This window comes from Polyodon spathula, chromosome 48 (assembly GCF_017654505.1).
Source record: "Polyodon spathula isolate WHYD16114869_AA chromosome 48, ASM1765450v1, whole genome shotgun sequence".
NCBI classification, from domain to species: domain Eukaryota; kingdom Metazoa; phylum Chordata; class Actinopteri; order Acipenseriformes; family Polyodontidae; genus Polyodon; species Polyodon spathula.
In genome coordinates this window covers 1,376,664-1,388,578 of record NC_054581.1, presented here as the reverse complement: position 1 = coordinate 1,388,578, position 11,915 = coordinate 1,376,664, and the positions used below count along the sequence as shown (strand labels likewise).

At 44.8% G+C, this 11,915-nt stretch overlaps 1 protein-coding gene across 2 annotated transcripts in view; it reads right to left on the bottom strand.

The window, feature by feature from the left end:
• Positions 1 to 1,931: 1,931 nt before the first annotated feature.
• agfg2 (ArfGAP with FG repeats 2) overlaps positions 1,932 to 11,915 on the bottom strand; it is a 13,055-nt gene continuing 3,071 nt past the window's right edge. For both annotated transcript variants that reach the window (XM_041238431.1, XM_041238432.1), the window contains exons 3-12: positions 9,969 to 10,084; positions 9,709 to 9,859; positions 9,312 to 9,450; positions 9,082 to 9,195; positions 8,529 to 8,717; positions 8,136 to 8,202; positions 7,572 to 7,621; positions 5,730 to 5,816; positions 4,770 to 4,843; positions 1,932 to 3,061 (exon numbers count right to left, since the gene is read on the bottom strand). In XM_041238431.1, the coding sequence (XP_041094365.1) occupies positions 3,014 to 3,061; positions 4,770 to 4,843; positions 5,730 to 5,816; positions 7,572 to 7,621; positions 8,136 to 8,202; positions 8,529 to 8,717; positions 9,082 to 9,195; positions 9,312 to 9,450; positions 9,709 to 9,859; positions 9,969 to 10,084 (1,035 nt within the window). In that variant the 3' untranslated portion in view covers positions 1,932 to 3,013. The remainder of the gene's footprint in view (positions 3,062 to 4,769; positions 4,844 to 5,729; positions 5,817 to 7,571; positions 7,622 to 8,135; positions 8,203 to 8,528; positions 8,718 to 9,081; positions 9,196 to 9,311; positions 9,451 to 9,708; positions 9,860 to 9,968; positions 10,085 to 11,915) is intronic.

Sequence of the window (11,915 nt, the reverse complement as noted above, 5' to 3'; positions counted from 1 at the left end):
CCTTCAGGTGACCAGGGTAGTGCAACGCTACCTGAAGCATGGCTTGTAACGCCAGTGTATCCTAATGCAACACAGACGGGTGGACAGACAGACAGACACCGCCACGCATCGTCAGACTCTGATAACCCCAGTGACGTCAAATGAAAGGCGCTAGATAAAAATATAGATTATCATTTATTATTATCAGTAGTAGCTTTCATCATAATTGAATAGGTCGTTCTCTAGCTGGAGTGGACAGACAAAGCAGCTTTGCGATCAGTGATCACATATCGCAGAGGGTTTTAAATCATTTTTTTTAAATTTCTGTATGATTGTTTTTGGGCTGCAGTCGCAGGATTACTTTATCGGGTCAGGAAAAGGTAACTGTGATGAAAGTGGAAATAAATTATTTTTAAAATACAGGGCAGTGGCTCGCTTCTGCCACCTTGTGGTAGTAGTGGTGAATTACACCCTAAACATAATGTCAGCTATATAGGACCATCTGTAATAGTTAGATTTCACTTGATGTGGTTCTTTCAAAACTACACGTTTCAGAGCTGGATGATGCAGGGCTGTGCGTGGCAGAGGAAAGCCAGCTCCAGTGACTTCAGACTTGAATGACCTGTGTTGCATGCTTCAATCTCTCTCAGGGCAGCTGTGTTCACTGTCTCCACTGTCCTCATTAACCTGGCTGTGTTAAGCCAACACCATACAGACCCGTCTGTAGCACCCAGCGCTGCAATACACAGGCAGACAGAGCCCTCCCAGTCACACAACACCAGCGCCACTAACAGACAGCTGGGCGACGGCTGTGGCAGGCTGCCAACAGACACAGCGCCACCTCCTGGAACCTGAGAGCCAGCACAGCACTGAACAGCGCGCCAGAGAACAGAACACACAGGAGCAAGCCGGGGAAAAGGCAGAGGAGCGCCACCTACAGGGCAGGGCTCGTCAGTGCAGAATCGGAAAGTTGATCGATTGTACAGTACAAGGTAATATTTACTAGGGTACAGCCCAGAAAGCCCAGTCACTTAGACGAATAGGACAGTGACAGGGGAGGGTGTCCCCTGGTAAAGACGCTGCAGTATTACACCGGTCCTGTATGATACCAAGGGGCAATGGTAGCACAAGTATAGGCCAGCTGCTATGGGGTGAGGGTGGTAGAATGGGACCGCAGTGTGCTCACTACAAGTAGTGCAAAGAAGAGCGACCAGAATTATTCCGGGCTTAAAAGGCATGTCATATGCAGACAGGCTAAAAGAATTGAATCTGTTCAGTCTTGAACAAAGAAGACTACGTGGCGACCTAATTCAAGCATTCAAAATTCTAAAAGGTATTGACAGTGTCGACCCAAGGGACTTTTTCAGCCTGAAAAAAGAAACAAGGACCAGGGGTCACAAATGGAGTTTAGAAAAAGGGGCATTCAGAACAGAAAATAGGAGACACTTTTTTACACAGAGAATTGTGAGGGTCTGGAATCAACTCCCCAGTAATGTTGTTGAAGCTGACACCCTGGGATCCTTCAAGAAGCTGCTTGATGAGATTTTGGGATCAATAAGCTACTAACAACCAAACGAGCAAGATGGGCCGAATGGCCTCCTCTCGTTTGTAAACTTTCTTATGTTCTTATGTTCTTATGTTCTTACTCAGCCTGTGATTGGTTCAGCTTTACCAGGAGCCTGATTCGAACTCCTGGCACCCGCCTGGTCATTTCAATAATATACCTTTAAAAAACGGAGCTCTGAACCCCAGGACTGGGTGAAGCAGCAGCAGCAGCAGGGCTAGTGTGAGTTTGTAACCCTGCTCAAACTCCTGGCTCCTGATCATTGCAATATTAATAATAATAACAGACTTCATTGAGGGGAGCTCTGAACCCCAGGACTGAGTGCAGCAGCAGCAGCAGCAGGGCTAGTGTGAGTTTTGAACCTTTTATCTGAAGATTTTTTGGGATAAATGCACATAAATCAGTTTGCTTGGCGATATATCAGTTTTTATTATTTCTAATTTACATCATATATATTTACTTACATATAACTGAAGCATGCAACTCAAATCGTTATTAAAAACTCAAAAACAACTTTCCATTTCAGGCTTCCATTCTGATACATGCATGTGCTTGTGTGGCACGAAGGCTGGAATTTAAAAAAAAAAAAAATTCATCAAACTTGTAGGTTTTATTTTTTTAGAGTAAAACTTAAAATACCTTTATCGAACTCCTGATGTAATCTTAAAATAGCTATATTTTTATAAACTGTAATGCCATGAAAAAAACACAGTCCTACTGATAAGATAACAGGAAGGAAAGCAGCTATGCCTTATGTGTGGCGTTAAAATATTACAAGCACTAAATGTGCAGGGGTAAGAAAATGGATTTGAAAAATAATAAACTGCTACAAAGTGGTTCATAGCTAACATTACAATTCCAGAAATCCGCCATGCTTTGCAAAGCCAGTCCATTAGACAGGTCTCAAATGTGGAGTTTTGAAAGAAACACATATCTAGTTTGAAGAAATCTCAGTTTGCATGCCCTGTTTTTCGGTTAGCGTTGCACTTCCTTGGTCATCTGGAGGGTGAAATTGTCCCCGCCCCTTTTAGAGCTTCTGTTCTGTCATTGGCCAACCAGCAAATGATTGATGTGTTTTCAGCCAGTCAACAGATGACCTGGGAGGGCGCGCGAGTAATAGATTCTGTTCAATCGAACACAGTACCGGACAAAATAAAATAAAAAAAAAACTGTTTGCAATGTGTTTCTTTCAAAACTGCACATTTGAGACCTATGTAGCCAATGGAAGCACAAAAACAGGTCAGATTAATTTTGTAATGTTTTAATTTTTTGGTTAGCTATCAGCACTTTAAATATTATAGGTGGTTTCTGTAAACCGGTATTAGTTTTGCCTTAAATCAAATCTTAAAAAAAAGTTATATCCTTTATGATTGGACCCTGATTGGAGACTGCTAGGCTCCGGCTGCCTGGACCCCCCCTCCCAAGGCAGGGAGGCTAGCTAGGAAACTGGGAGGCTGAAGGGCCTCGTGTTCAGAGGAATGGGTTTGTGAAGGAACTTCCAGACTGGAACATCCCGCCCTGTCACAGAAACAAAGAGAAGAGAAGAGGGCTCACTGTGACAAGCAAACACACAGCTAGAGCATACAGAGAACTCAGCGCTGTACTGGGGATCTGAGAGCAGCTAATTCAATACAGTCTAGTGTAGAGAACTCAGTGCTGTACTGGGGATCTGAGAGCAGCTAATTCAATACAGTCTAGTGTAGAGAACTCAGTGCTGTACTGGGGATCTGAGAGCAGCTAATTCAATACAGTCTAGTGTAGAGAACTCAGTGCTGTACTGGGGATCTGAGAGCAGCTAATTCAATACAGTCTAGTGTAGAGAACTCAGTGCTGTACTGGGGATCTGAGAGCAGCTAATTCAATACAGTCTAGTGTAGAGAACTCAGTGCTGTACTGGGGATCTGAGAGCAGCTAATTCAATACAGTCTAGTGTAGAGAACTCAGTGCTGTACTGGGGATCTGAGAGCAGCTAATTCAATACAGTCTAGTATAGAGAACTCAGTGCTGTACTGGGGATCTGAGAGCAGCTAATTCAATACAGTCTAGTGTAGAGAACTCAGTGCTGTACTGGGGATCTGAGAGCAGCTAATTCAATACAGTCTAGTGTAGAGAACTCAGTGCTGTACTGGGGATCTGAGAGCAGCTAATTCAATACAGTCTAGTGTAGAGAACTCAGTGCTGTACTGGGGATCTGAGAGCAGCTAATTCAATACAGTCTAGTGTAGAGAACTCAGTGCTGTACTGGGGATCTGAGAGCAGCTAATTCAATACAGTCTAGTGTAGAGAACTCAGTGCTGTACTGGGGATCTGAGAGCAGCTAATTCAATACAGTCTAGTGTAGAGAACTCAGTGCTGTACTGGGGATCTGAGAGCAGCTAATTCAATACAGTCTAGTGTAGAGAACTCAGTGCTGTACTGGGGATCTGAGAGCAGCTAATTCAATACAGTCTAGTATAGAGAACTCAGTGCTGTACTGGGGATCTGAGAGCAGCTAATTCAATACAGTCTAGTGTAGAGAACTCAGTGCTGTACTGGGGATCTGAGAGCAGCTAATTCAATACAGTCTAGTATAGAGAACTCAGTGCTGTACTGGGGATCTGAGAGCAGCTAATTCAATACAGTCTAGTATAGAGAACTCAGTGCTGTACTGGGGATCTGAGAGCAGCTAATTCAATACAGTCTAGTGTAGAGAACTCAGTGCTGTACTGGGGATCTGAGAGCAGCTAATTCAATACAGTCTAGTGTAGAGAACTCAGTGCTGTACTGGGGATCTGAGAGCAGCTAATTCAATACAGTCTAGTGTAGAGAACTCAGTGCTGTACTGGGGATCTGAGAGCAGCTAATTCAATACAGTCTAGTGTAGAGAACTCAGTGCTGTACTGGGGATCTGAGAGCAGCTAATTCAATACAGTCTAGTATAGAGAACTCAGTGCTGTACTGGGGATCTGAGAGCAGCTAATTCAATACAGTCTAGTGTAGAGAACTCAGTGCTGTACTGGGGATCTGAGAGCAGCTAATTCAATACAGTCTAGTATAGAGAACTCAGTGCTGTACTGGGGATCTGAGAGCAGCTAATTCAATACAGTCTAGTGTAGAGAACTCAGTGCTGTACTGGGGATCTGAGAGCAGCTAATTCAATACAGTCTAGTGTAGAGAACTCAGTGCTGTACTGGGGATCTGAGAGCAGCTAATTCAATACAGTCTAGTCCAGACGCTGGATACTCACAGTAAAGGGGTTATTTGAGACAGGCTGTCCTGTTGGTCTGGGCATTGATTTAGGTACAGGAAAGGCGGCAAAACCTGATTAAAAAAAAAAAAAACGAATAAAAGAACAGGATATTAATAATTATACGCCAATCATCACTTCTACAGTAAGGCTGGATTTTTTTCTCCGTAATCATAGATTTCACGATTTCCGCAATCTGTAGTTCCCGTGAAAATTCCCATTTCTGAAAGAGTCGTGGAAAATACACAGATTTTTTTTGTTCTGTTTTGTTTTAGCTCTTGAAAGTGAATAGAGCAAGCGTTACAGACAGCGTCAATACTGTCTGTTGCTAAGCAGTGGTGCAGGAAATGCCATCATCCTCACCACTGTGCTGCTGTGGCAGGAAAGAGTCTGGACAGGGGGCTGTGCCGGCTGAAACATGCCAGAGGAGGCAGCACTGAGACTACTCTCCGCATCGCCTCCTGAAACAACCGTGACTGAATTAGCATTAGAGATCCTTCACAGCCTACAGAGTAAGTAGTGGGGCACAGAAAAATCCAGCGGTCCTCGTCCTGCGCCTGTTCCTACAGCTGTTTCATTAACGGAGCTGTCTTTGCTAACACCCTGACGTCTTTTTACACTGCTAACATTGACGTCTGTCTCAAAATGTCCGCAAAATGTTTGACATCTGTTACCGCGTCAAGTTTGCTCTGCGTTTTTCACAGGAAATATGTTAAACGGGCACGCTACTGGCCGAAAGCCTGTCAGTCAATAAGGGAAGCAGCTGATTGGTTAGTGACAGGAAAGGGGTGGGGGCTATTCCATCCTCCAGATGATCCAAGCTTCTTGAACCCTGATACCAGATGTCTGTTTTAAAAATAATAATAATTTAAAACAAAAACACACACGTTTCCTATACCATGCTGTTCTTTTTAAACTGCACATTGGATGGAAGTGCAATTACACCCCCCCGCCCCTCACCTGCGGCCGCACTGCCCTTGTGAAAGGGGTTGGTGGAAGACAGAGACTGCTGGGGGCTTGGCGCATCCCCAAAAGGATTCGAGAAAGCTGGAAAGTAAAGGGAAATCTATTAGACGTTTGTAAGAGCTGGCTCCCCCCCTAAAAATAACATGTAGTTTACTTTTATCGTCATCTCACCTTGCTGTGGTATTTGCAATTGTGTCCGAATTTGTTATTCTTTTTTTTATTTATTTATTTTTTTTATCAGTTTGTGTTGCTTTCACTGGGAGTTCAGGAGCTAACTGCCTGTCATAGATACATTTACACCATAGTAAAAGCACAGCAAAGTGTAATAAAGCACAGAGAGGTCTGGTAAAGCACAGGGAAGCATTGTAAAGCACACAGAGGTCTGGTAAAGCACAGGGAAGCATTGTAAAGCACAGAGAGGTGTGGTAAAGCATAGGGAAGCATTGTAAAGCACAGAGAGGTCTGGTAAAGCATAGGGAAGCATTGTAAAGCACAGAGAGGTCTGGTAAAGCATAGGGAAGCATTGTAAAGCACAGAGAGGTGTGGTAAAGCATAGGGAAGCATTGTAAAGCACAGAGAGGTCTGGTAAAGCACAGGGAAGCATTGTAAAGCACAGAGAGGTCTGGTAAAGCATAGGGAAGCATTGTAAAGCACAGAGAGGTCTGGTAAAGCACAGGGAAGCATTGTAAAGCACAGAGAGGTCTGGTAAAGCATAGGGAAGCATTGTAAAGCACAGAGAGGTCTGGTAAAGCATAGGGAAGCATTGTAAAGCACAGAGAGGTCTGGTAAAGCATAGGGAAGCATTGTAAAGCACAGAGAGGTCTGGTAAAGCATAGGGAAGCATTGTAAAGCACAGAGAGGTGTGGTAAAGCATAGGGAAGCATTGTAAAGCACAGAGAGGTCTGGTAAAGCACAGGGAAGCATTGTAAAGCACAGAGAGGTCTGGTAAAGCATAGGGAAGCATTGTAAAGCACAGAGAGGTCTGGTAAAGCACAGGGAAGCATTGTAAAGCACAGAGAGGTATGGTAAAGCATAGGGAAGCATTGTAAAGCACAGAGAGGTCTGGTAAAGCATAGGGAAGCATTGTAAAGCACAGAGAGGTCTGGTAAAGCATAGGGAAGCATTGTAAAGCACAGAGAGGTGTGGTAAAGCATAGGGAAGCATTGTAAAGCACAGAGAGGTCTGGTAAAGCACAGGGAAGCATTGTAAAGCACAGAGAGGTCTGGTAAAGCACAGGGAAGCATTGTAAAGCACAGAGAGGTCTGGTAAAGCATAGGGAAGCATTGTAAAGCACAGAGAGGTCTGGTAAAGCATAGGGAAGCATTGTAAAGCACAGAGAGGTCTGGTAAAGCATAGGGAAGCATTGTAAAGCACAGAGAGGTCTGGTAAAGCATAGGGAAGCATTGTAAAGCACAGAGAGGTCTGGTAAAGCATAGGGAAGCATTGTAAAGCACAGAGAGGTCTGGTAAAGCACAGGGAAGCATTGTAAAGCACAGAGAGGTCTGGTAAAGCATAGGGAAGCATTGTAAAGCACAGAGAGGTCTGGTAAAGCATAGGGGAGCATTGTAAAGCACAGAGAGGTCTGGTAAAGCATAGGGAAGCATTGTAAAGCACAGAGAGGTCTGGTAAAACAGAATCTGTATCTGTAATACAGGCAAGATTAGCCAGTGTCTTCATAAAAAAACATGTGAAGCGGCCACTAGATGGTGCTGTTTCCCACACCTGTGGAAGTTACAGAACTAGGAATGAACAGTGCAGGTATCTCATTGAAGGCAGTTTAAGGAAGTTTAGGGTGCTTTCAGGGCACAGTGTCAAACTGCAGGACGGGAGTCTTACCTGGGAATGCAGACTGATCGCTGGTGACACTGTGAGAAACTCCAGGAGAGCTGGAACAACAAGGAACAGAGTGACAAGGGACAGAGACGTTTTAGCAAAGAAACAAAGAGAAAGACGTCAAAAATGAAAGAGAACGAATTAACAAAAGAGAGAGAGAGAGAGAGAGAGAGAGAGAGAGAGAGAGAGAGAGAGAGAGCAAGTGAGTTCACTGTGATGCATATCAACAGTATTAAAGATCAGGGATGGGAATAAGACTCCTGTTGCATAGCAGTTTCACCCAGTCTAGGTTTTACTATGAGCTTGATCAGCCACAGTGAGTAGAGCTAACAATCTTATTAAACTCATAGCAAAACCAGGAATGGAGCAATTTATTACTGTAGTCTTTATTTATTTGGCAGATGCATATACACAATGGGAATCTTATTTCCATCCCTGAAGAATAAGCATAGAGTAAGACTTGAAATGTTTAATGGCGAAATGTACATGGTGTATGCAGACTGGCTGTAGAGACACAGATTCATCTCCAGATGTCACAAGCAGCTGGGAGATTACAAAGTGTTTTACCTGCTGGTGCTTGAAGGCATCCAGCTTCTAAATATGCTGCCAAACTCAGACATTCCACTAGGTGGCACTGTCGGGAAGAGAGAAAGCCATTTAACAGATTGAATGGTATTTTTTTGCAGACTGGTTCAAAGGCGGGGCTCGCATTAAAAACAGATGCAAAAATTGCACAAGCTGCCCCTGGAAAGGATTTGCTACACCTGCAAACAGTAAGACTGTGGCATCAGACAAGCTCTGCAAATATCCCTTCTACGGTAGCTCCATTTAAAGGCAACTTAGAGAAAATATTACACGTTTGCCCGTCGCTTGGCAGCACTCCAATTGTCTTGAGCCCATGTACTTCTGGGAAACGGTTTTGCAGATTCTTAGAAACAGTGTTGATGATAAATTCGTTACCTGAACCAGGTGGGGGTGTAGCGAAGACATTCTCCAACTCTGTCAGTGGGGCGTACTTATCCCACAAAGGGGCGGGGCTTGGCGAGGCATGCTGGGAAGGGCCCATTCCTCCCAAGTCCACGCTGGAGGACTTGCTGAAGCCGGGGAAGTGGGCGGAGCCAGGAGAGGAGGAAGAGGAGGAGCTACGACCTGCGAAAGCAAGACGGGTTCGTTTTATCGGTGTTACCGACTTCAGTATTGGACATATTCATCTACGCTGGTCTGCTTCATTCAGTCTCTTCTAGTTTCAATAACACTGAAGCAGGCACTAGAGCCCAAACGCTGGTCTGCTTGACTCAGTTTAGTTTCAATAACACTGATGAAGACACTAGAGCCCAAACGCTGAGGGTTCTCTCCAGGAGTTCAGGTGATCTGATCAATTTTTTGTAACTAATCGATGGTCAACTTTTGAAACATGGTCTGGTCTCATCCTTACAGTGTAACAAAGTAGCTAATTCAGAAACCTTACATAAACGAGGGCAAATAATTGTGCGAAACTAGACCCCTTTCTTACCTGTGGGTCGGGGCAGGGCAGGGAAGATGGCGCCCCCTGTTGGGGAGGGCACTCCCTGAGTAGCGGGGCCTGAGCTGCGGCTGTCGAAGCCGGGGAGGGAAGGACTGCGATGGCCTGGAAGTGAAAGAAAGACAAGAGGACTTTCTATAAGAGGAGATGCATACATGTCCTAATAAAGTGGCCAGGCAGGGCATAAACTGAAAATCATTGAGAGAGGGACAACCCCTGACCTGTGTTTGTGGGCGGAGCTCCGTAGCTATGTGGGCGGGGCAGGGTGGCAGTGATGGCGTCAGTTCTGAGGTCAGTCAGGGAGCCAGGGGGCGCTCTTTGCCAGGAGCGAGACAGCTGGGGTTGACTCAGAGACACAGACTACAAGACAATGAGGGACATCAGCCATTAGACACACCGGAAGAAAGCACTACCGCCCCCCTGTGGCCATACAACATACTGAAGATTGATTGCACTGAAAAATGATTATTGATTACTATCAACAACAAATAGTAGTTCCTGAGTCCAGTCTTGGTTTTTATGATTTATAATAAAATGCTTTGAGACCCCACCCCATTATGAAGTAGCCCCCTCGTGTGGTGACCCAGTGTACTGCAGGAGCAGGAGTGAGGTTCTTACCTGGAGAAGGGTGGGTCTGCTAGTTGACAAAGCAGGGGCGGAGCTACCCTGGGGCGAGGGGAGGGTCTTGCCTGTGGGGGCGGGGCTCCAGATCGCGCCGGTATCCGCAGGGGTCCTAGTCCCTGCCCTGGCCTGCTCCTGAGAGACAGCCCTGCAAGAGACAACAAACCGGACTGACAACAAGGCCTGCATTCTTTCGTTTCTTTCTAACACAGTGGCTGATGAACTCCACCCACCCCCACCCAATGATCCAGACTTACCATTTCTTCTTTTCATATTTCTCCTGGATGAATTCCTTCAGTCTCCGTGGGTCCCGGGAATCAGGAATGATCTCGGAATGGCGATCGAATTTGCCAAGCCAAAGCCGGCTGCAAAACTAACACAAACAAAACAATTTTTTTTTTTTTTGCAAGAAACACGTTACTGTCCCATCGCGGTGTCCCGCGTTGTTCGAGCAATCTATTTTTCAGCATAACTGTCTTGAGATTTTTTTCGGGAGTGTTCGCCTGGAGAAAGATCGTTTCTCTTCTAAGGATCGCGGTGTCTCCAGATCACGCTACCTCCTGCAACAACGCTGGTGACTGAAATGAGCGGCGGACTGTATTGTGGGAACAGAAAACCAGCGCTGTTGTTGCAGGAGGGCATGTGATTTGGATGCACTCCACCCAAACAAATTAGAATCACAGAATACAGCTGTGCACCAAGTTTGATGGCAATATCTCAAAGCAAAAAGTCACATGACCCCAATGTGGCAGACAGGTCAAAGTGAAGGATGCCTCTAGATTTTGCCCACTTTCCTAACCCTGACCATTTAGCATTATTAGAAGCTTTACAGCTCTTGGCAAAAGTTTTGCATCCCCCCTATAGAATGAACTCACCTCTCAGAACTACATTTCCCAGCATCCTCCTGCTCACCCATGTAACAGATGGATTTACCAGTGAGCAGAAAAGGAAATGTAGTTCTGAGAGAAATACGACTATTGCTATCATGGCTTCCAGTAGACTTTTTCTTTTTGCGATCTGCCGTTTCTTTGATTGCATGACGTTAAACAAAAGATCGAAATTATATTCATACAGTTTTTTTTTTAATTATTTTTATTATGTCTAAAAATGCTAGGTGATGCAACTTTTGACCAGAGCTGTGTGTGCAGCGGTGTGTTTGCAAACTTATTCTCCTGAAAAAAAAAACTCTATAGTAGCTGAATTGTTTGTGGCCAGCTGGAACGAACGAAGAACAGGGCAGCCTCTGTCCACCTCATCCACTCACAGACGTGGACAGAGGCTGCCCTGTTCTTCAGTTCGTTCCCAGCTCCTAGGAAATCTCAGGCATGCCAGTTTCAGCATACAGGTGGAGATATTTCAGGAACGTGCAGCAGTGCGCAAATCTATCAGAGCACCTCATTCCTCCTGGACTTTGGATCTGCTGTGCGTATGAAATCAAACCACTGGAACTAGAAATCTTGCAGAATTGTCAGGCAAATTGACTTTAATAGACTTTAATAGTAAAAGAGGAGCACGCAGCCACGAAAGGTAAAACGCAGGAGACTTCACAAAGCTCTTTTCAAGAATTTCCGTCCTCAAGCAGCATTCCTCTCAGCTGTACTTACGCACAGAACACAATCCTAGTGCAATAACAAAAACACGCAGTTTCGTGCCAACAGTCCAGCCCTCAAAGGGAGAGGTTCACTATATCAGGATGTGTTAATGTTTTAAAAAATTAAACACTTTTTTAAAAAAAAAAAGAATTGTAGCCGACAAAAAGAATCTCGGCGTTGTATTTGTTGCACTGTGTGCAGTTTCGAAAGACACACATGTTACAGCAAATTTTCATTTGTAAACAACGGGCACTGCGCTAAAGAAAAGTTCCTAGTTTCCTTGCCCCATTTTCTACACAGAACACATCCTAGGTCGCTATCCCCTTTCTTCGCTAACATACATTTGCAGGACAGATCTAGTGCTAAACTAGGTTAAAGAAATCTTAGTTTGCAAGCCTTGATTTCAGATAGCGTTGCACTTCCAGGGTCAGTGAAATTGTCCCCACCCCTTCAAGGCTGTCTTTCCTGTCAATAACCAATCAGCTGTTTCCCCTGCTGACTGGCAAGCCAGTAATATGTCTCAGAAAAGGCTGCCGAAATGACCAAAGTCATTTCGTTTGGCGTGTCATATGCAGACAGGCTAAAATAACTGAAACTATTCAGTCTTGAACA